Source organism: Podarcis raffonei, chromosome 4 (genome assembly GCF_027172205.1).
Source record: "Podarcis raffonei isolate rPodRaf1 chromosome 4, rPodRaf1.pri, whole genome shotgun sequence".
Taxonomy (NCBI): Eukaryota; Metazoa; Chordata; class Lepidosauria; order Squamata; family Lacertidae; genus Podarcis; species Podarcis raffonei.
In genome coordinates this window covers 95,822,419-95,843,994 of record NC_070605.1, presented here as the reverse complement: position 1 = coordinate 95,843,994, position 21,576 = coordinate 95,822,419, and the positions used below count along the sequence as shown (strand labels likewise).

At 41.9% G+C, this 21,576-nt stretch overlaps 1 protein-coding gene across 3 annotated transcripts in view; it reads left to right on the top strand.

Annotated features, from left to right (window-relative positions):
* Nucleotides 1–21,576, top strand: part of ABCC4 (ATP binding cassette subfamily C member 4) — a 164,404-nt gene that overhangs the window by 61,551 nt on the left and 81,277 nt on the right. For 2 of the 3 annotated variants that reach the window (XM_053384578.1, XM_053384576.1), the window contains exons 18-19: nucleotides 2,191–2,291; nucleotides 4,220–4,366. In XM_053384578.1, the coding sequence (XP_053240553.1) occupies nucleotides 2,191–2,291; nucleotides 4,220–4,366 (248 nt within the window). The remainder of the gene's footprint in view (nucleotides 1–2,190; nucleotides 2,292–4,219; nucleotides 4,367–21,576) is intronic. The other variant, XM_053384577.1, reaches the window with a different exon arrangement.

The following is a 21,576-nucleotide window of genomic DNA, read 5'->3' as shown; positions in this document are numbered from 1 at the left end:
AACCATACTTTTAAATAACAAATTTCTCAGACCTCCTCATACTTCTCCTTCTTGTATCCCAATTGAAGTTATTTGTTCAGCAAATCCTTCATTTAAAGCATTACAGCTTATAACATTACCTTATTTTTCAAACCCCTTTCCCCCCCCCATCTATGTTCCTTTATATCATTACAGCTAGAAACCTCTCAATTTCAATCCAGCACCATCTAACTTTCTTTAATTTTACAATATTTCTGTAAATAGTCCTTAAATTTTTTCCAATCTTCTTCAGCCGACTCTTCTCCCTGATCACGGATTCTGCTCGTCATTTCTGCCAATCCCATACAGTCAATCAGTTTCTTACCTGGCAGGGGAGATACCATGATCACAAGGTGCTGGTTTTGACCTATGAAGCCTTAAACGGCTCAGGACCGCAAAACCTCAAGTACCCTCTCTTTCCATATGAACCTACCTGGACCCTGAGGAGTAAATGGTTTTTTTGGGGGGGCCTATTGGGTTGTTTTTATTACGTATTTTGTGGTTTTATGTCTTGATTTTATTCTGTGAACCGCCCTGAGACCCCCGGGTGTAGGGCGGTACATAAATTCAAATACCGTATTTTTCCGTGTACAAGACACTCCCATGTATAAGACGTCTCCTATTTTTGAGGACTCCAAATTAAGAAAACATCCCTCAGCACTACCTGTGTATAAGGCGAGCCCCAATTTTAAAGCTAATTTTTTGGTTAAAAAACCCCTGGTTTTATACACAGAAAAATACGGTAGTAGTAGTAGTAGTAGTAGTAGTAGTAATAATAATAATAATAATAATAATAATAATAATATCATCAATATCCCTGTGGATATCCCTGTGGAACACTCTCCCACCAGATGTCAAAGAGAACAACAACTACCAGACTTTTAGAAGACATCTGAAGGCAGCCCTGTTTAGGGAAGCTTTTAATGTTTGGTGTATTATAGTATTTTAATATTTTTTGGGAAGCCGCCCAGAGTGGCTGGGGAAGCCCAGCCAGATGGGCGGGGTATAAATAATAAATTAATAATAATAATAATAATAATAATAATAATAATAATAATAATAATAATTATTATTATTATTATTATTATTATTATTATTATTATTATCCATGTCGGCCTTTCCAAGTGCTTAGTGGGGTTCTATGGTGACACTCAGTTGGGGCAGATTACCTATTCAACACACCAGCAGAATGTGCCAATGGAACACAAAAACACCTGACAGTTCTAGGTAGGGTCAGTCCCTTGACTGACAGCATAATGTAGTCCCACAGTTTAAAGGTTACCTACAGTTGTAATTTACTGTGTGTTCTGCTCAGTCTCGCTTTGCCAGAACCTGGCATTTTGCTTAAATCCTCCCACATACAAGGACAGACAGATATTTCCAAGTTTTATCTAGATGCACCAGACTCCAGCGTATTTCTTCTTCTCCCGGCAACCCACAAAGTTCATTAGATGCTGTGTGTTTTGCTTTCTGCTGCTCTGGAGTGCAAGAGCCGGGGGTCTGCGGCTCAGTGCTATAGATTGCGTCTGCTTTGAGACCAGAGTCCTAGGTTCATTTTTGCATTGATAAGGATCCTGGGTAAAAGACCTCTGCTTGAGACTTTGGAGAAGCACTGAAAGTTGGAGCACCTGTCATTGGGCTCGATGAATGAATGGCTTGATGGAGAAAAGTGGTTTTATGCCTTTGTATGCCTCTTCCCTTCCAGTCCTTGACTGCACTTACTGTTGCATGGGAACAAGATATTGCCCTACTGGCAAGGATCCTTGTTAGATATGCTTAACAAATTTATTTATTTAGAAATTAGTGTATACTACTGTATCATAAAAAATATTGAAGCTATTTACAGCAATACCTATAATGAAGATCTGTAAAATGTTATAGAACTGTAGAATCAAGTACTTACTGCACAATTCTGCAGATCTTAAGGTTTTACTTACGTATGAAAAGAGAAGCTTTTGAAGACTTCCTTTAAAACAACCTGAAGATGTGTGGATTTAGTGTATTTCTGAATACCTGATGCTAGGGATTAAGGTTTAAGTGAGTGGGTAGGAAGTCCTGTTGCCTTCAGGTCTTCAGTAGGCTTTCCAGAAGCTAGATAGATCCACAATACAATCCTTCTGTTATGTACGTAAACACATTTAAATTATTTTCTTTCTTTTGATGATTATACAGGGCTAATGAACAAGTAAAGCTGAATGTTACTATGGAGGGGAGCAGTGAAAGCAATGTGACGAAAACTCTTGACCTTGGCTGGTATTTAGGAATGTACGGAGGTAAAAAAGAACTTTTAAAACCATTATTGTTATGTTTTGCAACATGGTGTCTTAAGTAGCAACAGGCCCCAAACATCCCATCTCCCCCAGTGATTTAGTTTTGTCATTACAGATTAGCAAGATGGTACCTTGTTTTCTGATTAAAATAATTGACTCTAACTTTAAAAAAAACAACACATTGGTAGAAAGGAGAGGTTTAATTTGTTTTCTGGATTTTGGAAGGCAAACCAGAAATTGAGTATTCAAAAAGTCATTCACCATAAACATGTGGCTATTGTCTCCCCAAATGGATTGTCCTAGCTAAATCTTCAGTGCTAATAAGGATGGGCAGAAGGATTAGAGATTGATCCTCATTTTACTGCGCTCAGTTTCAATTTTGTTTTTTATTATAAAAAGATCAGCCTTTAAAAACAACAACAGCAGCAACATGGATATATTTTGATCTCAAGTGCTATAGCAAATTAACAAACTGCGAGGCGGAAAGCAGAAAGTGGCCTACACAGAATATCAAGCTTTAGCATGCAGCTCAAGAGCTGGTGCAATGGATTAGGAGAGCAAACGTGGAAAAATAGGTTGTGCTCAAAACCGGCTGTAGCAGACAGGAGGTGTCTGAGCTCTGAAACCACGGTTAAGAGATGAGGAGTGGACCGCAGGACCTTGCATTTCCCTGCCCCAGCCTCCCTTCTTAGATTCAAATTCTCCCTTTCTTCTGCCAGCCTTATCTGTGATAATCAGCATGAATTTTAAAGCAAATCACAATACAGCCGTATCTTGGAAGTTGAACAGAATCTGTTCCGGTAGTCTGTTCGACTTCCAAAATGTTCGGAAACCAAAGCGCGGCTTCTGATTGGACGCTCCTGCAGCCAATCGGAAGCCACGGAAGCCCCGTCGGACGTTTGAATTCCAAAGAATGTTCACACACCGGAGCCCTCACTTCCGGTTTTATGGCATTTGGGATTCAAATCATCCGAGTTTGGGATCCAAGGTACAACACTAGTAAAATCCTCCTATTTAGTATTCATGTGGGTTTTCCCCCTGTAAGTTACAAATTAAATTATCTGCATCTGTTGTTTTCAAACTTTCATGCTTTTGGGGGCCTTTCCCACTTGTCTGCCAAGGAACCCCTGTACATTGTAGAAAATGTGAGGACACATTCTTCTCTAGGGTAAACCATGACATGGAGTGTTGGACTACCTTTTGGGACCACATTGTGTGTGGGGGGTCATATCAGTATCCCATGTGAATTGAAGTCCAAGTCAAATGTGATGGAGGTGCACGAATGCACCTCTCTTTTTATTATTCTTTTGGCAAGGGGGAATGACTCACCTTCTCTAGGATCCCAGGGTAAAGGTAAAGGTACCCCTGCCCATACGGGCCAGTCGTGTCCGACTCTAGGGTTGTGCGCCCATCTCACTTAAGAGGCCGGGGGCCAGCGCTGTCCGCAGACACTTCCGGGTCACGTGGCCAGCATGACGAAGCTGCTCTGGCGAGCCAGCACCAGCGCAGCACACGGAAACGCCGTTTACCTTCCCGCTATAAAGCGGTACCTATTTATCTACTTGCACTTAGGGGTGCTTTCGAACTGCTAGGTGGGCAGGAGCTGGGACCGAAAGACGGGAGCTCACCCTGCTGTGGGGATTCGAACCGCCGACCATAGAATCGGCAAGTCCTAGGCACTGAGGTTTTACCCACAGCGCCACCCGAGTCCTCTAGGATCCCAAGTACCGTATTTTTTGCACCATAACACTCACTTTTTTCCTCCTAGAAAGTAAGGGGAAATGTCTGTGCGTGTTATGGAGGAAATGCCTACGGGTGGCATGCCTACGGATTTTCCTCCTCTAAAAACTGCGTGCGTGTTATGGTCGGGTGCGTGTTACAGAGCGAAAAATACGGTAGACTACAATTCATGATGCTTCATTCATTTACAGGTTTAACCGTGGCTGCCATAGTCTTCACCATATTGAGGAGTCTCCTTATGTTCCAAGTTTTGGTTAATGCTGCTCAGACCTTGCACAACAAAATGTTTCAGTCCATTTTGAGAGCTCCGGTGCTATTTTTTGACGTGAACCCTATTGGTAAGTTGCAACCCACCATTAAATGATTAAAAAAAACTATAGCCTTCTATTCGTATGGCTTTTTAGTTGTTAATAAGTGTTCAGGCAGAATATTTTGGTGCCTGTTCAACGGGGCTAGTTTGTGATTCCTGAAAAATTGTGCACTGTTAATTCACTGGTGGGATTGATCTTGCACATCTAGACAAAACCTGGTAAGTTTTTGTTGCACCTGTTCTAACGATTATCTAGTTGCTTTTACAGGAATCTGAATATTTGTAGACATGACTAGCATGCTAGTTCTTGTCACGAGCTGCGGAAAGATAGCGCTTGGTTCAACCTAACTTGAAAAACAATATTCTGAATATATTGTTACCTGAAGATTGTATTTTTTGCAGAGCACTGGAATTGTTTTTCTGAAGGAGCTGTAATAATTTAATAAATAAAATAAGTATTTTGCGTATCTTTACAGCTTGCTTTGAGAAACTGAGGGAGAATCCTATGCAGGAGTGGCTTGGGGGCGGTGGCTGAGGGCTGTGTTGCCAGCAGAGGTCAAGACAAAAGCCATACATGACATTCACGTAGCCCCAACATGCCTTACTTCACTATGTTTGTTGACCGTGGTGGCTTGTCCTCAACATACATACATACATGTGTGTGTGTGTGTATGTATGTGTATATACAGTGGTACCTTGAGTTACAAACACCTCAGGTTACAAATGCTTTAGGTTACAAACTCCGCTAACTTGGAAGAGTTACCTCAAGTTGAGAACTTTGCCCCAGGATGAGAACGGAAATCGTGTGCCGGTGGCAGCAAGAGGCCCCATTAGCGAAAGCATGACTCAGGTTAAGAACAGTTTCAGGTTAAGAACGGACCTCCAGAACGAATTAAGTTCGTAACTAGAGATACCACTGTATATGTGTGTGTATCTATCATCTATCTATCTATCTATCTATCTATCTATCTATCTATCATCTATCTATCTTTAGAACAACATCCTGTCTCCAACCTCATTTGTCTGTGGTGACTTGTAGAGACTCCTCCTTCTCTGGGCTTGGCTTTTGTCCGTTTCCACTACATAACTGTAAATTCTGGAGTGTTCAGTAGCAATTGCCAGTGAATGGGCATTATCAGAAGGGGCGCTCTGGTTGCAAAAAATGCCTGAATGCCAGCAAAGTTTGCCAAATGTTCTAGGAACTGGCAAGGTAAACCAAACAAGGAGCCCCGAAAATAGTAAGAGCTCATGAAGGTGGAAGTAGCAAGGGCCACACTAACCACTTCTGACAGGGATAGCTCTAACAGAACAACTGTTGGATTTTTGTATGCTAGACCTTTGTAGACCTCCCAGTGTGACTTGAGCTTATATATATATGCCACCATACATTATTTCTTGGGGTGTGGTCTTGGGGTTCACTATTCATTCACTATAAGTAAAGGTAAAGGACTCCTGGATGGTTAAGTCCAGTCAAAGGCGACTATGGGGTTGCGGTGCTCATCTCGCTTTCAGGCTGAGGGAACCGGCATTTGTCCACAGACAGCTTTCCGGATCGTGTGGCCAGCAAGAGTAAACCGCTTCTGGCACAGCGAGACACCGTGACTGAAACCAGAGCGCACGGAAACGGCATTTACCTTCCTGCCGCAGCTGTACCTATTTATGTACTTGCACTGGCATGCTTTCAAACTGCTAGGTTGACACAAGCTGAGACAGAGCAACAGGAGCTCACCCTGTCGCGGGGATTCAAACTGCCTACCTGATCGGCAAGCCCAAGAGGTTAATGGTTTAGACCACAGCGCCACCCGCATCCCTTCTTACACTATAGGGTAGCAAGCCATGGTTACATTTCAAACTATCAATGCATGTTATTGACATCTCTGCAAACCATTGGTAACATTCCCACACTGTTGCTAGTTGGCCCCGTTCAGGAATTTGCTACATTGGTGCAGGTATGGTCATTGGGACAGACGTTTTGTGTGACCATCCTGTCATCTGCACAGTTGAGTAAATAATGTCTCTTGATTTCTTTAGCTTTCTGTTTGCCTAGCACAAGAGGGCAGCATGGTCTATTTTATCCTGCTCCAGCTCTGCAATTAATTCCTTGGGGAGAAAACAGCAAAGGTTTCTCTTGACTATTTACGGCGCCTGGAAGTAGTAATTCTTCAGGTTATATGTTGAGCTACTGAGAATATGGTTTTGTGACATTTATCATGAGTGAGTAAAGTGTTCTTTTGGCATATTCGTTGCCTGAGCTTCCTGCCCGCCTAGACGGTTGTGCTAGGCCACACTGTGTTTTTTGGTTATTACCCAGAGAAGGTAGAGAAAAAGGGGGTGGTGACTCCCGAGTGCTTTGGGAGTAAATCCCGGTGAACATGGTAGGACTTCTTTTTAAGAAAACATGCATAAAATCAGGCTGTTTAACACATATTTGTATTTCTTTTTGGATTGGCTTGAGAATAGAAACTGTGGCTCTGGGGTTGTCCTGTCTACAGAGTCTGGATTTGTGCTATTTTTTTTTAAAGAATATTTATTAAGTTTTCCATTTTTTAAACAAACAAACAAAAACAGAACAAACAAAAACATTAAAAAAAGACATGCAGTTCATAAATCATACTTTTCAATAACAAATTTCTCAGACCTCCTCGTACTTCTCCTCCTCGTATCCCAATTAAAATTATTTGTTCAGCAAATCCTTCACTTAAAGCATTACAGCTTATAATATTACCTTGTTTTTCAAACACTTTTTTCCCATCTATATTCCTTTGTATCATTACAGCTAGAAACCACCCAATTTCAATCCAACACCATTTAACTTTCCTTAATTTTGCAATATTTCTGTAAATAGTCCTTAAATTTCTCCCAATCTTCTTCAGCCGACTCTTCTCCCTGGTCACGGATTCTGCTCGTCATTTCTGCCATGGATTTGTGCTATTTTTCCTATAGTTTATAGACCAAATGCTGGCCAGGGCATGGTTCCACTGTCATCTAATAGCCGTACTGTGCATTGCTATCTCTGAAGCCAGAAAAGAGAAGCACAGAAATCTCTGTGCAGTTGTAGCTGTGAGTGTGTTTGTGTGCATGCAGGAAAGCTGTATCTAGTTACCATCCTGGCTGTCAGAGGACTTGGGATAAGAAGTGAATAAACATGCAAGTGTGCATAGCTCAGGTAGGATGTCTGAGGTTTGACCCGCTTGGCTTTGAACAGAACATTCTGTGGTCATAGAACTGTTAGATAATTGGTCTAAGGTAGCGATGGGGGACCTGGGACCCTCCAAATGTTGGACTACAACTCCCATTGTTCCTGACCACTGGCCACGTGGCTAAGGCCTATGGGATATGGAGTCCAGCAACAAGTTTCCGCCTCGGGGATAAGGCAACTTCATAGGTTTACCCGACACTCCCAGGGGAGAGAAGAGTACGCACTGAGCTTTGACATATTGAATTATTGCTGCTAAAATTGTGGTTGATCTAATTTGACAAAACGCTGCTGCTGGATGTATTTATTTGTCTAATCCGTCGGGGAATATTCCTGGCAAGCCTCAGCGCAGTGAATTCAGTGTCGGAGAACTTCCCCAACGAATAGTGCCAGCAATGTCTCAAAAGTGATGGTATGTAAAAAGAGGGGAAACCTCAGAGGGTGGTTCTCTCAGCGCCGCCGCCTATGCACTGAATGACTGCGGCATTTCAGCATGTTGAAAATTAGTACGGTGATAGTGGGGTTGTATTAAATTACAATTCTATCAGCTGAATGGTGAGGCTGCTTTTGGTAGCGTTCATAAATCTATGCTTGTTCACACAAGCGATTCTGCTCATCTTGTAGCGTGTTTAAACAAGAAATACCGGTCTGAAGGCTTTGATTTTTATGGCAGGCAGTACTTTTGACAGATCGTACAGGCCATTTACAAGGCAGAGCTTCATGTTAAAATATTTCATTGCTGTTGTCACTCGTCATCGGTATAAGTACTCAGGCACAATGCCAGAAGATCGCTGTGTTATGTCTGTTCAGGGTGGCTTATCAAGTTTGCTGTTTTATTTTTTTTAAAGGAAAAAACCTAGATGAATTTTAGTATCTTAAAACACGCACATGTGCACATTTTCTCGTAAACGAGATGGCTGTAAAGAAGAATGAGTGAACTTGCATGGGAGCTCTCGCTGTGCTCTTTTTCGATTAGTTTTAAGTCCTCCAGCTTGGATTTTGTTTCCCCGTGTTAACCTGCGTTGCTTACTTTTAGGAAGCGTATCTATTGCATATTTAATTTTCTTGCCCTAAAATAATAGATACCTCATGCATTTTTTTCTCTGTGCATTTAAACAAAAAGGAACAGCCCAATAAAACAGCGATTGCTTGTGAAGATAGACAACACAATAGGGTTGCAGCAATCATAACGATCCTGAACAACCGTATAACACTCTAAATATTATTTTTGGATGTTTGCATGGAGCAGTTAGTAGGCTGAAATAAGAGGTGTGGTAATTAAACCTGTTTGGCTGCCACATGTTTAAAGGGAAAAGAACACCTTAATTTTTTTTTCATACAACAATGGTTCTGTGTACTTTAAGCCTTATCAGGGTGTGATATTGAATGATTTTTTATGGGAGTTGCTCTTTTATGGCTATTATTATCATAATAGCTTTTGTTACAAGTTTAAATAGCCTTACTTACACATGCACCTATTTGATTATAACTCTTGAGATTCTGTTAGCAACCTTTATAAAACTGATTGCCATAGGAGTAGGCTCGGATCAGCAAATATTACTCTAAGGCTTTGTGTGCATTCACTATCTATTAGCATAGCCAAATTCATCTTTACTCCAAAGAGCCAAAAAAATACTGCTTATTGAGGGTGGAACTGCATGGTGTGTACAGCACAGGGTTGCCGCTGAGAATAGCAATCCCATGTCAGGTTAGGGCCTTAGCAGAGGGAGAAAAATTGACATGAGGTTGCTGGTCCTTTAGCATTAGCCCTGAATTTTGTGTAATGTGTTGTTTTGCCCTGAAACTCCACAGAAGAGGCAAGCATCAAATATCCTTGTTCTTCTGTTAAGCAAGCAAGAAACCTTGTCAAACGTTCAGGAAGTAGGCTTAGCGTGCATTATTGCTTTTGCTACAGCACACCAGCATTTCCACGCATGTTTAAAGCTATCAGAACAGGGAGAAGGCAGGGGAATGCTATTCTGCACATGCTTTGTTCCTCGCAGGGAGCCTTTGACAGAGATGGGTGTGCTTAGACGCACAGTTCTCTGCATGCAGAGCCATGTGGCACATAGACTGCACCATGCGTCTTCCTCAATTTGTGAACAGGCTAAATGTTAAAATAGATACGGTTTAAAGGGCTTTAGAAGAAGCCTGCGCAATAGAAGCGACACATAAGCTAATTTTCCCATGTTCAAGGTGTAGCTGTTTCTTTGTGGTGACATAAGAAAGCTGTCTTCTGTCATGCCAACACTGTCCATTCTAGCAGAGGAAAATTGCATGGTTGCCAACCAATGCACTTTAAAAATGTATTGGGACAGGGGGTTATTGGGTTGTTTATGTTTTTTTATTTTGATTATGTATTTTGTGGTTTTATATTGTGATTTTACCCTGAACTGCCCTGAGACCTGCGGGCGTACGACAAATTTAATCAATAATAATAATGTTGATGATGTGTATTGCTTTTGGCCATAATGCTCCCCTTTTCTAGATACTTCAGTAAGGTAAAGGTAAAGGACCCCTGGACGGTTAAGTCCAGTCAAAGGCGACTATGGGGTTGCGGCGCTTATCTCGCTTCAGGCCAAAGGAGCTGGCATTTGTCCACAGACAGCTTTCCACATCATGTGGCCAGCATGACTAAACCCTTCTGGCATAACGGAACACCGTGATGGAAACCAGAGCTCACGGAAACGCCATTTACCTTCCCACCGAAACAGTACCTATTTATCTACTTGCACTGGCGTGCTTTCGAACTGCTAGGTTGGCAGGATCAGGAGCGAGCAACGGGAGCTCACCCCGTCGCCGGGATTCAAACAGCCAACCTTCTGATCGGCAAGCCCAAGAGGCTCAGTGGTTTAGGCCGCATCCCTTTACTTCAGTAAGACAACTTGGAATAAGGCTACTAATCCGATTTCAGACAGCAGGGGTGGCAAGAAAGAAGATGCTTAAGCAGACGCAGGTGCTTACATTTAGCCCTTCCATGAATTCTAATGAAAAGCAAAGAATATGCTGTGACAAGTGTTGTGATGTGATCATAGGCAGGTTAAAATCAGAGGGTGCTTCTTCCAGGCTTCAGGCTGCGGAAGGGGCGATAGTATTGCCCATGGCATGCCATTTGTGGCAACGCTTCGGCAGTTTGTAGGTGCCGTTCCTTGAAGAACGTATACGAAGGCTTGTGGCTTGTGGATAGCGTGTGTCTGTCCCCTATGCTGCCACATACGTTTTGGAGTTTTAAAGGTGACCTTCTTTGCAGCCCTGGCTGGGCCACATCTATTCCGTGGAGAAAAGGACAAAAACTCACTGCGAGTTTGGAACCCGGCCTGTGCTTCTGTGGTTTGCGTTCAGCCATATCTGATGTTCAGATAAGGAAAAGAGGGCTTCTTATGGTACTGAAATCATGTTGGTATTCTCACATATGTATCTTGTTCATGGCCCTTATAATTGATCCAAGAAACCAGGGTTCTGCCATGGAATTTGACTTTTCAGACTCATGACGACACTTCGTGCCACAGTTCAGTTAGTTCCTAGGCCTGTGGCCATGGAAGCCAGGTATGCAATTCTAAGTTATCTTCCAGGGTTTTGCAGCTGGAAATAATTCAAAATCTGAATCAGGGTGTGAGGTTTTCCTTGGATTCGATTTGGCACTTACTTGTAGAATGTGTCATCGCCAAGTCACCAAGATACCAGCAATATGCAAAACCGTTGAAAAATACGCCTGGCTCTGTGTTTCTCTGCTCGTCAGAACCTGAGAAGAGTAGAGGACTGTGTTGGAAAAAAAATATTGTCTTGGGTTCTCAAACTTGGGCAGCTGTGAGCTGGAATGCACCAAAGACTCTTACAATTAAAAGTTATTTCATTAATATAGTTGGTGGTAGTTTGTGCAATGCACAGAATACTGTCTCCCAGATGATCCTGAGTAATCTGCACTGCAGCATCTGGATGAATTAATTAGGCTTCTGCCAGATTGCAAGCACCTGGCAGATTATGTAACAGTTGTGGAGTGTTTGTGTGCTCAGGAGATTCTGGGATTGACTCTTTCCCCCCCTTCCTTCCTAAGGCACTTCTCTGCCGTAGAATCCAAATGCCTATGGAGTAGATGAGGGGAGTGAAGTTGGGAGGCTTGGAAATGTTTTATCAACAGTAAAACTGGAGTGATAGAAAAAGCAACTGAGGTTTCAGAGTAAGACATCGACTCCCATCCAGTATTTGCGGCTAGAAAACTGAAAAATGCCAGATAACATGATGATTTGCTTCTGCTTAACTTCATTGCTGTTTTTACTCAACTTAGAGCATATTCTGTGTCTGTGTTAACTGCAGAATACAGGAACACCCTGCACAATATCTCCTTTCTTCATTGCGCCATAAGTTCTGAAAGTTTTGGACATTCTTTTGCAGAATTATTCATCTGTCACTCTTCGGTTTTCCAGGGCCATATTTTTCACATAGGGTTGGATCCTAAGGTGTCTTGCGTGATCATACTGCCACTTTGCAGAAGACAGCCTCTCTGAACTCTTCTCACTTCCCTGACCACGTGATGTTTCACATGCGTTCATGTCTCTTGCAACTCACTCTTTATATATTTAATTGGATTTTCCGAAATCATTTCTTAATTCGTAAGATTTTTGGAGGTCACAGTAAATGAATGTATTCACGCTGAAGCTAATGTATATTTTGTAAATGTGTAAAAACAACCACCACAGTTTATTTATTTAGAACCTTTGTTGTTGTTGTTGTTGTTGTTGTTGTTGTTGTTGTTGTTGTTATGTTATTTAGAACCTTTGTTGTTGTTGTTGTTGTTATGTTATTTAGAAGCCAGTGACACCTGGCTTGAGAGCAGTACATGTGAAAAGGATCTAGGAGTCTTGGTTGACCACAAACTTGACATGAGCCAACAGTGTGACGCGGCAGCTAAAAAAGCCAATGCAATTCTGGGCTGCATCAATAGGAGCATAGCATCTAGATCAAGGGAAGTAATAGTGCCGCTGTATTCTGCTCTGGTCAGACCTCACCTGGAATACTGTGTCCAGTTCTGGGCACCACAGTTCAAGAAGGACACTGACAAATTGGAACGTGTCCAGAGGAGGGCAACCAAAATGGTCAAAGGCCTGGAAACGATGCCTTATGAGGAACGGCTAAGGGAGCTGGGCATGTTTAGCCTGGAGAAGAGGAGGTTAAGGGGTGATATGATAGCCATGTTCAAATATATAAAAGGATGTCACATAGAGGAGGGAGAAAGGTTGTTTTCTGCTGCTCCAGAGAAGCGGACACAGAGCAATGGATCCAAACTACAAGAAAGAAGATTCCACCTAAACATTAGGAAGAACTTCCTGACAGTAAGAGCTGTTCAACAGTGGAATTTGCTGCCAAGGAGTGTGGTGGAGTCTCCTTCTTTGGAGGTCTTTAAGCAGAGGCTTGACAACCATATGTCAGGAGTGCTCTGATGGTGTTTCCTGCTTGGCAGGGGGTTGGACTCGATGGCCCTTGTGGTCTCTTCCAACTCTATGATTCTAAGTCATCTGAATGGTTAAATTAATTAAAACCATCTATATCTGTCTATAGCCTAAAAAGTAGCATAATAGTTTATAGCCTGTGGGAGGGATGTGTGTATGTGTGTCCCAGAAGAGGTAAAGGTTTTCACTTGCTACTGAAATGATTTCAATGTAGGTTCCAGGCAAGCCTCATTGAGGACATTCTACAATCAGGGAGCCACCACCCAAAAGGCCCATTGTTCTGTGTTCACATGTCTATGTATATGCAAATGACTGAATGAGGGATATCTATTTTCTGGTGCTGTCAGATGTGCAGAGGACTTTAATTTGGGTTATGTGTGTGAGAAGCCAGTTACATTCACATCTTGGGTTTTTTTTGTTCGTTGTCTTTCTGAAGTTCATCTCTGCTAATGAGAGAGTATTTAGAGAAACTGAGCACTTCATGAAACCAATAGGCTGTGCTTGCAAGATATAAAGTCTGCTACTGTCAAATAGCATCAACAACAGCTATAGAATTCCCCCCTGACAATTCAGCAATAAGGAAATATATTTTTTCCTTCTCAATCGCTGAGTGTTGTTGAGGGTGAAGTTCTGGCGAAGGAGTGTGTCAACAGAATAACTCTTGGTTTCTTGAAAGCCTGTGATCCTCAATTGGTTTATAAATAATATTGCCATTCACAAAATCTAGATAGATTTTATATGTTATGCTGAAGCAAAGTTTGGGACCACCAAAGGAATTACTGCAGTTGTTTGTTTTCTGTCCTGGAGCAAGATTGGGTGGGAGGCAGAGACTGAAGCAAAAGGCTTAGTCTCAGATCCTTTTAAAGTTGAAGCATCTACCACTAGGAGCAAAACCTTAATTTTCCTCACGCTTTTTTTTTTTTTTTTGTAGCGCTACTTCTTGTAGCAGATAATCTTATTTAAACCTCTGAGATGAGTCATACCCCCTCAATAGGATTTAAATCCAGTTTAAACTCTCTGATGTCAGATGTCCTTTTGAGTTATTCCTGTATCAGTTTTTAAACATAAAAAGTGGTCTCTTGGTTGTCTCAATTTATGCTGAGCATGGGAGATGAACCGGGAACACATAGCTATTGAATAACCGTATCCGCAACATGTTTTGAAGCAATAAAAACCTATCTTGAATTTGTGCCTGATGTTTATTGGATTTTCAGCATTGGGGGGTCTTCCCCTTTTTTCCCTTTAGCTGCTGCTTAATGGTTGTTCGTAATAGCATTCATCTGGGATTAGAATAGCGGTGTGATGTGGGATTCTGGCGACATGTTGATAACTTTAGCAGTGCTGCAGGAAAGGAAACTCATCTTGACTTGCAAACCCCTGCTTTCCCTCTCCCCCCCCCCTTAAGGGCTGCAACCCTTGCCACTTGTTGCAGTGGCAATTCATAGTTAGGAGACTCGTAAAGGTAAACGTAAAGGTAAAGGGACCCCTGACCGTTAGGTCCAGTCGCGGATGACTCTGGGGTTGCGGCGCTCATCTCACTTTACTGGCCAAGAGAGCCGGCGTACAGCTTCTGGGTCATGTGGCCAGCATGACTAAGCCGCTTCTGATGAACCAGAGCAGCGCACAGAAATGCCGTTTACTTTCCCGCTGGAGCGGTACCTATTTATCTACTTGTACTTTGAAGTGCTTTCGAACTGCTAGGTGGGCAGGAGCAGGGACCGAGCAACGGGAGCTCACCCTGTCGCAGGATTCGAACCACTGACCTTCTGATCAGCAAGCCCTAGGCTCTGTGGTTTAGAGTCTGGCACACACTAATTTATCAGGTGTTTGGGGTGTTCATCTGTGAGATGTCGGATGGTTTCGTGACAGAACAATAGTTTGTCCTTTCAAGGAGGAAGATCTGCCTCACCTGCCATGGCTTGAAGTGGCACTGTGAAGGCTAGCAGCCCAAGAAGAATAGAGGTGTATGGACTAGGCAGCCATTGTGCTCCTCAGCCGTTGAGCTAGAAATTTGCTGTTGTAATACTTTTGGTCAGCGCAAGTCCTTTTTCTCTCTCACCTCACCTTTCCACATCATGAGTTAGAGCTTTGAATTCGTCATACTGCTTAAAGGGCTTGCCTTCCTCTCCTGATTTTCCTCGAATTTTGATTTAAGTATGCATCGAGGACATCAGCTTTTTCTTAAATTCAGGCTTGTACACTTCTGCCGACTGAAAGGAGGACTATATCAGTAAACTACGGTATATCAGTTTGGCATCACTTTCCACTAATCCTGGTTTGTAGTGTCCTTTGGACCAGGGATATTTTGTTTCCACATCCATCCATAGAATCATAGCATTGGAAAGGGACCCTGAGGATCATCTAGCCCAAGCCATTGCAATGCAGGAATATGCAGGTGTTCCTTACGGGACATCTATGGTTTACGGGACAGCTATGGTTTTCCCAGTAGTGATGTATGGAAGTGAGAGCTGGACCATAAATAAGGTTGATCGCTGAAGAATTGATGCTTTTGAATTATGGTGCTGGAGGAGACTCTTGAGAGTCCCATGGACTGCAAGAAGATCAAACCTATCCATTCTGAAGGAAATCAGCCCTGAGTGCTCACTGGAAGGACAGATCGTGAAGCTGAGGCTCCTATACTTTGGCCACCTCATGAGAAGAGAAGACTCCCTGGGAAAGACCCTGATGTTGAGAAAGATTGAGGACACAAGGAGAAGGGGACGACGGAGGACGAGATGGTGGGACAGTGTTCTTGAAGCTACCAGCATGAGTTTGACCAAACTGCGGGAGGCAGTGGAAGACAGGAGTGCCTGGCGTGCTCTGGTCCATGGGGTCACAAAGAAGCGGACACGACTAAACAACTAAACAACAACAACTTACGGGGATCAAACCTGCAACCTTGGCGTTATCAGCATCACACTTTAACTAACTGAGAGGGATTGTGCTTTAACGCAAACGGGCCTGTTTTCAAAACGAGCCCATTCAAAGCATAATTTTCAAAACTTTTGATTAACTAACTGGGGTTTGAAACCATATTCTTTGGCTGCTGAGATGCAGTTGGCTAGGGTTAGTAGAAAAGTGAAGCTGGATGTTGGTGAAGTCCTTCTCTCAATGGTGCAGGAGGAGGAAAAACCTGCACATCTGAGGCCTTGCTATGGCTCCATGCTTCTTGTGCATGTAACACTAAACCGTGGTTTTAGCATTGCGTGTGAACCAGGATATTAATTACTAAGCATGATTTGCATGCAGATGGGCATGTGAATAAAGTTTGTTTAGTTGAGGGATTGAAATGCTTGCTTAACTTGCAGTGAGCCATTGCATCTTGCATTGATTTTAGATATTTTGTCTTTGATAAATTTTTACTTCAGGAAAGCAAATTAGCAGGCTAGCACTCGATGCACGGACTGGTCCTGTGAATTGTTGGGTAAATAAGCATTGTGGATGAAAATGAAGTCAATATTGTGATAGTTTGATAGCGAATACAATGTGAGGTTTGAAGACACCGTTGAGAATACAAGAGGGACACAGTTTAAAATCATTAAAAAGCAAATGGAGAGATGATTAAGCTGCTTTCTTGAAATACAGATAGTTCTCTTTATATGGCTGAAAGTCTTTGTGCTCAGATTAGCGACTAAAGCTTGCTTTTTGAGCCAGAGGCCAATTGGTATTAATTATTCTGATTGTTTGTTGACTGGGGAAGAAAACCAAAATGATTTAGGAAATGATTGGAATATAAATCAAAAGGCAGCAAAATACTTTTATAAAAAAATAACAGCAGCAAAAAAATTCTTGCAGGTAGGTCACTGAAGAATATTAAATCTCTTAATGGCAAAACTACAGCAGATTGATGATGAAGCAAAACAGTGTTTCGATGCCCGAGGCTGATGGCTTTGTAAGAGAGAAGTTCTGTTGTACCAGACAGACAGTCTCTCTCTCACTCACTCACTCACTCTATTTGTGAAATATGCTTTCTGTATATCCATGCGCTCACGATTTTTCATTCTTGGTGTCTTCTACTTTGGAAAAATTGTTATATATTTTTTCTTTCATAAATGTTGTAGCAATAACCCTCAACTCTGGATGCTAATATTTTGTGCATACCAGTGAAACAGATTTCCAAAAAAGCCAGTATAGTAGCATGTTAAATCAGAGAGCCTGGTCAAATGCCACTTTAAGAACTCCACATGACAGAGAATAAGTCTGATATATATATATATTTGTCCTCAAGCAACCTCTTCTCCCTGAGGAGCAAGACTTTTCAAGGAAAGTGTTTACCTGTCTATACACAAAGTTTTTCCTCACCTTCCGTCCAGAAATTGGTTGTTTGCTTAGCAATGTCTCTTCTCAAGACTATTTCTTTTCTTAAGGTTTGCCCACAGATAGGTGACCTAAAACATGGTACTATTAAATGGCTTTCCACCTCTATTTTTCCAATTAATGAGTTAATCCAATATTTCTGCATAATGTTTGATCCCTATGTCTCCTAGACTGGTGTAATCTGCATATCTCACCGACTAACCTTTATTTGTTTAGGAGATTACTAATGAAATAATGTCTAAAATAAAGCAAAGGAGAGATTTCCTCTGCTTTTCCCGTAGTTCTCTTTTTCTCCCCCTCCCCCCACCTTCCTTCCCTTTTTAACCAGTGGGCTCCCCCCACCTTTTAAACTTATTGACACGTGTTTATCGTGTGAAATGTCAGGGGTATTTCACTCTCCTATCTTGTTTGCCTCTAATCTGCTATTTCTCTTTCTGTCTGCAAAATCAGTTACATTCCCAGAAAAAGGTTTCCAGAATAATGTGCTTGGATCTGTAGGAATCCATGCTGCCCAACATTTCTTAAATGCAATTAAAATATGAAAAGGAAATGGAAAGATTACATAAGGAAGACTGAGTACTGTGGGCCCTTTCTTGAATACAAGTAAAACATCTTTTTTTTTGTCAATCAGGTAGTTTCCTTCAAACCCATTCCCCTCATGTTATTTCACTAATTTAAAAAATATTGTCCAGTTTTTTTACATCATGTGCCAGTTGTTTAAACTTCCAGGGTATGGACTACTCTACTTTCCTGAAGAATGCCATACTCAGCCCAAGATTGAATTCCAACTGGCTTTGAAAGATTCCTAATCTCTTAGCTTTTCCTACCTCATAGGTTTCTATGAAGCTACAGTAGGGTTGCCATATTTAAAACGGTGAAAATCCAGACAGAAAAGTTGTTGGACGACTTTTTTTCTTTTGGCCAAAGTTGTTGACATGTGGCTGATTTCTGCCCAGATACCACTGCGTTATTCCGGATGTATGGCGACCCTAATCTACAGTCTACTCTGAACTTGTATCTGCTGTTTTGAGATGAACCACCCTTGTCACATATCCTTGAAGTTTATCATTGTTGTATGGGAAAGGAAGGATTGCAAACTAGTGGTTCAGAAACTGCAAACAGCCCCCATTTTATTTGGAAGGGCAGGATACAGGCTATAACAAATACAGCTAATTTGATATTTCTCCTTTCATCCTTTTAGAATTTTGAAATATTTTGTTGTCCTCTCCTCCAGTGAGGATTTTGACTTCAGTATACATGAATAAAAAAACACAAGCACCCATTGCTGCTGTTATGCCAACAACATTTCCCGAACGTGGCTGGGAGACAATACACTTATCTTTCCCCTTGCCCGGGCAATTTCTCTTCTGTGGTTAATGTTATCTTTGGTGCAGCATTACATCTGCAAAGATGCCAACTGTTGTTGGCTTTTAAACAAAGAAACCAAACTGTTAGACGCTGGTTTTATAAATCCTAGTTAAAGCTATCCCTGCATCAGTGCAGATATAAAAGTTGTACCACAGATCATGATAGCTAGTGGAGGAGAAATGAATGTGTCTTTGGAAAGACCCGCTGATGTGAAAAGTTACTCCAGTTTTCTTGGGCGAAATAAATCTCCCCCAGCAAAATGTAAAACCCAAACACTTCCTTCCTCTTCCCCGACTCATTCTCTGGCTGATTGCGTGTCTGAGAGTCTTGTTCAAATAGCAAATTAATTTAGGTTATACAAAACGCCATGCCTTGGTTTCTTGCATGCTGAAACTTTAGGAAAAGGCATGTTATCTGAGCACACTTTTGCTCAGCACCATGGTGCCCGTTTGCAGAAGTCGGGGAAAGCGATTATGTTCTTGTCAGTTTCAGTCCTCTGGGGGATATTGACAGGGGAGAGAGAAACTGGGCATATTTTCCCTATTTGTATTTAGAGGACCCCTGTAGCGAAGCCAGTAATAACTTCATAGTAGCATACATGGACAGGCAGCGTTAATGACATATTTTTTAAAAAGATAAGAGGCATATATAAATATTTCTTTCTAAGAACACGGAAAAGAAGCAAGAAGAGATCAGTAATTGTCAACAATTCAAGATATATACATATATAAATATTTCCCGTTTTCTCTAGAATTTCTTTCTTTCCGAAACATAGTTCCTTTCAGAGCTTGTAACCCAATTTTAATGGTTTTGATGATTTGACGATTGTAGTGCGTTGAACTTCACTAGTATTGCTGCGGGGTGTGTTTTCTGTCAGCATTTGATATGGGCAAATTCACTTATTTGCCACTGCTTTGATAAACTGGAAAATGCTTAAAGTTGCAATAAAAATGTTTTGTTGCAGAGCAATTCCATCCCCTGCCCTCCAATCAGTTTCTGACATCCCTTCACATAGGAGGGGGGACATTTATCCTCTTAAAGCATTAGAAGTCAGAAGGGGACCATCTCTCACACCTGCTTTTATACTTAAAGTGCAATCTGATTCATCTCTACTCAAAGTAAACCCAATGGAGCTTGCAGCATTAATCATTTAAATGTTGGACTAACACCGGACAATTTAAGTGTGCTGTTTGCTCCTGCTTTCTGTTTATCCCACAAAAAGTAACAAGCACACAGCCAAACTAAGCTGCCTCCTAGCCTGCCAACCTCAGAAGGGCACAGTGTTCGAAACTCCCATTGTTCTAGGTGCATTTTGCGAATGAAAATTTCGTTCAGTTTCTGAGCTCTGGGCGCAGACCTGTGCCTAAGATTTCGGATTGAAACTGCAGAGTGGAAGGAAAGGAGGACCTTTTTCTGCCTCCCCACTTCCAGCTACTGGGGAAGAGACCCTTTTAAGAATATTAGGGGAGTGGGCAGTGGAAGGACGAGACCATATGGAAAATGAACATAATATTTTAGCTGCAGATCATTCATTTTTAGCTTTGTATTCTTGTTATAAAAAAGTGTGCTTAGACATTCTGTTGTTGCACCCATAACCTAGGATTAAGGTGCCATTAGCTCCTATCTTTCATATCTCAGCTTTTAACACAATGGAGTTACCATTATTACCAATAAAGGAGTTTCTAACACTGTACTGATTCGGGACACAGGTGGCGCTGTGGGTTAAACCACAGAGCCTAGGACTTGCTGATCAGAAGGTTGGCGGTTCGAATCCCTGTGACGGGGTGAGCTCCTGTTGCTCCTGCCAACCTAGCAGTTCAGAAGCACGTCAAAGTGCAAGAAGATAAATAGGAACCACTCCGGCGGGAAGGTAAACGGCGTTTCCTTGCGCTGGTCTGGTTCGCCAGAAGCGGCTTAGTCATGCTGGCCACATCACCCAGCAGCTGTCTGCGGACAAACGCCGGCTCCCTCGGCCCATAGAGCGAGATGAGCGCCGCAACCCCAGAGTCGGTCACGACTGGACCTAATGGTCAGGGGTCCCTTTACCTTTAACACTGTACTGACATGGTTCCTTGAACCAGGACTGTGACTGCTGAACTGCACCAGTTTTAAACTTGGTCTTACATTGAACAACCCCATTCTTTAAGTTCTTTGGCCTTCGAGATTTAAATGTCGGGTGTTTGCTGGATTCTTTCATGCGGAAGTATGAACAAACTTTTTGATAAAGGTGAGTAGATTGTCAGGTGTTCTCTGGAGTGTCAGCAAACACCTGCATGAGCAGAATTGTATATTGAGCCACCTGAGCACATTCTGATTCATGCAATTAAAGCAGTTTACAGAGTTGGTAAGAAAGGAATATCACATATTGAGGTTTGATGTCTCTTTCATGAAGAACAAAGGAGTTCCAATTCTTTCACTTCAAGTTTGGCCTAACCATTGTGTAATGAGGGAGGTTTAATGAATCATTGTTTAACTTAGATACTGCCAAGTATTTGACTATAACAGAGTCCCAAATGGGTACATAGTACTTTTCTGAGAGACCCTTATTTAACTATGATTAATTGGCATTGGATAGTTATTTAATTACTTTAGAAGAAATCTTAAGTACAGTGTGTGTTCTGATTAAGTCATTTGGTGTAATAACATGCATAGAATTGTGGAATGTGTGTGTTTCCCCCAAGGAAGATAATGCACATTACATGGGGAAAAGTGAGAGTTTGAAAATACCCTGAAATTTTCTAGGGCATGTGCTGTTTTAAGGGTTACCTCCAATGAAATATATCTTGCTACAAATCTAGCCTTTTTATTATTTGGCAGTGAGGCATAGGAGGGATATTTCTCTGTAGTGCAGGAAAGAAACGAGTTATTGTTGTTGTTAATGATCCTGTGCATTTGGTTTTCAGAGATCTA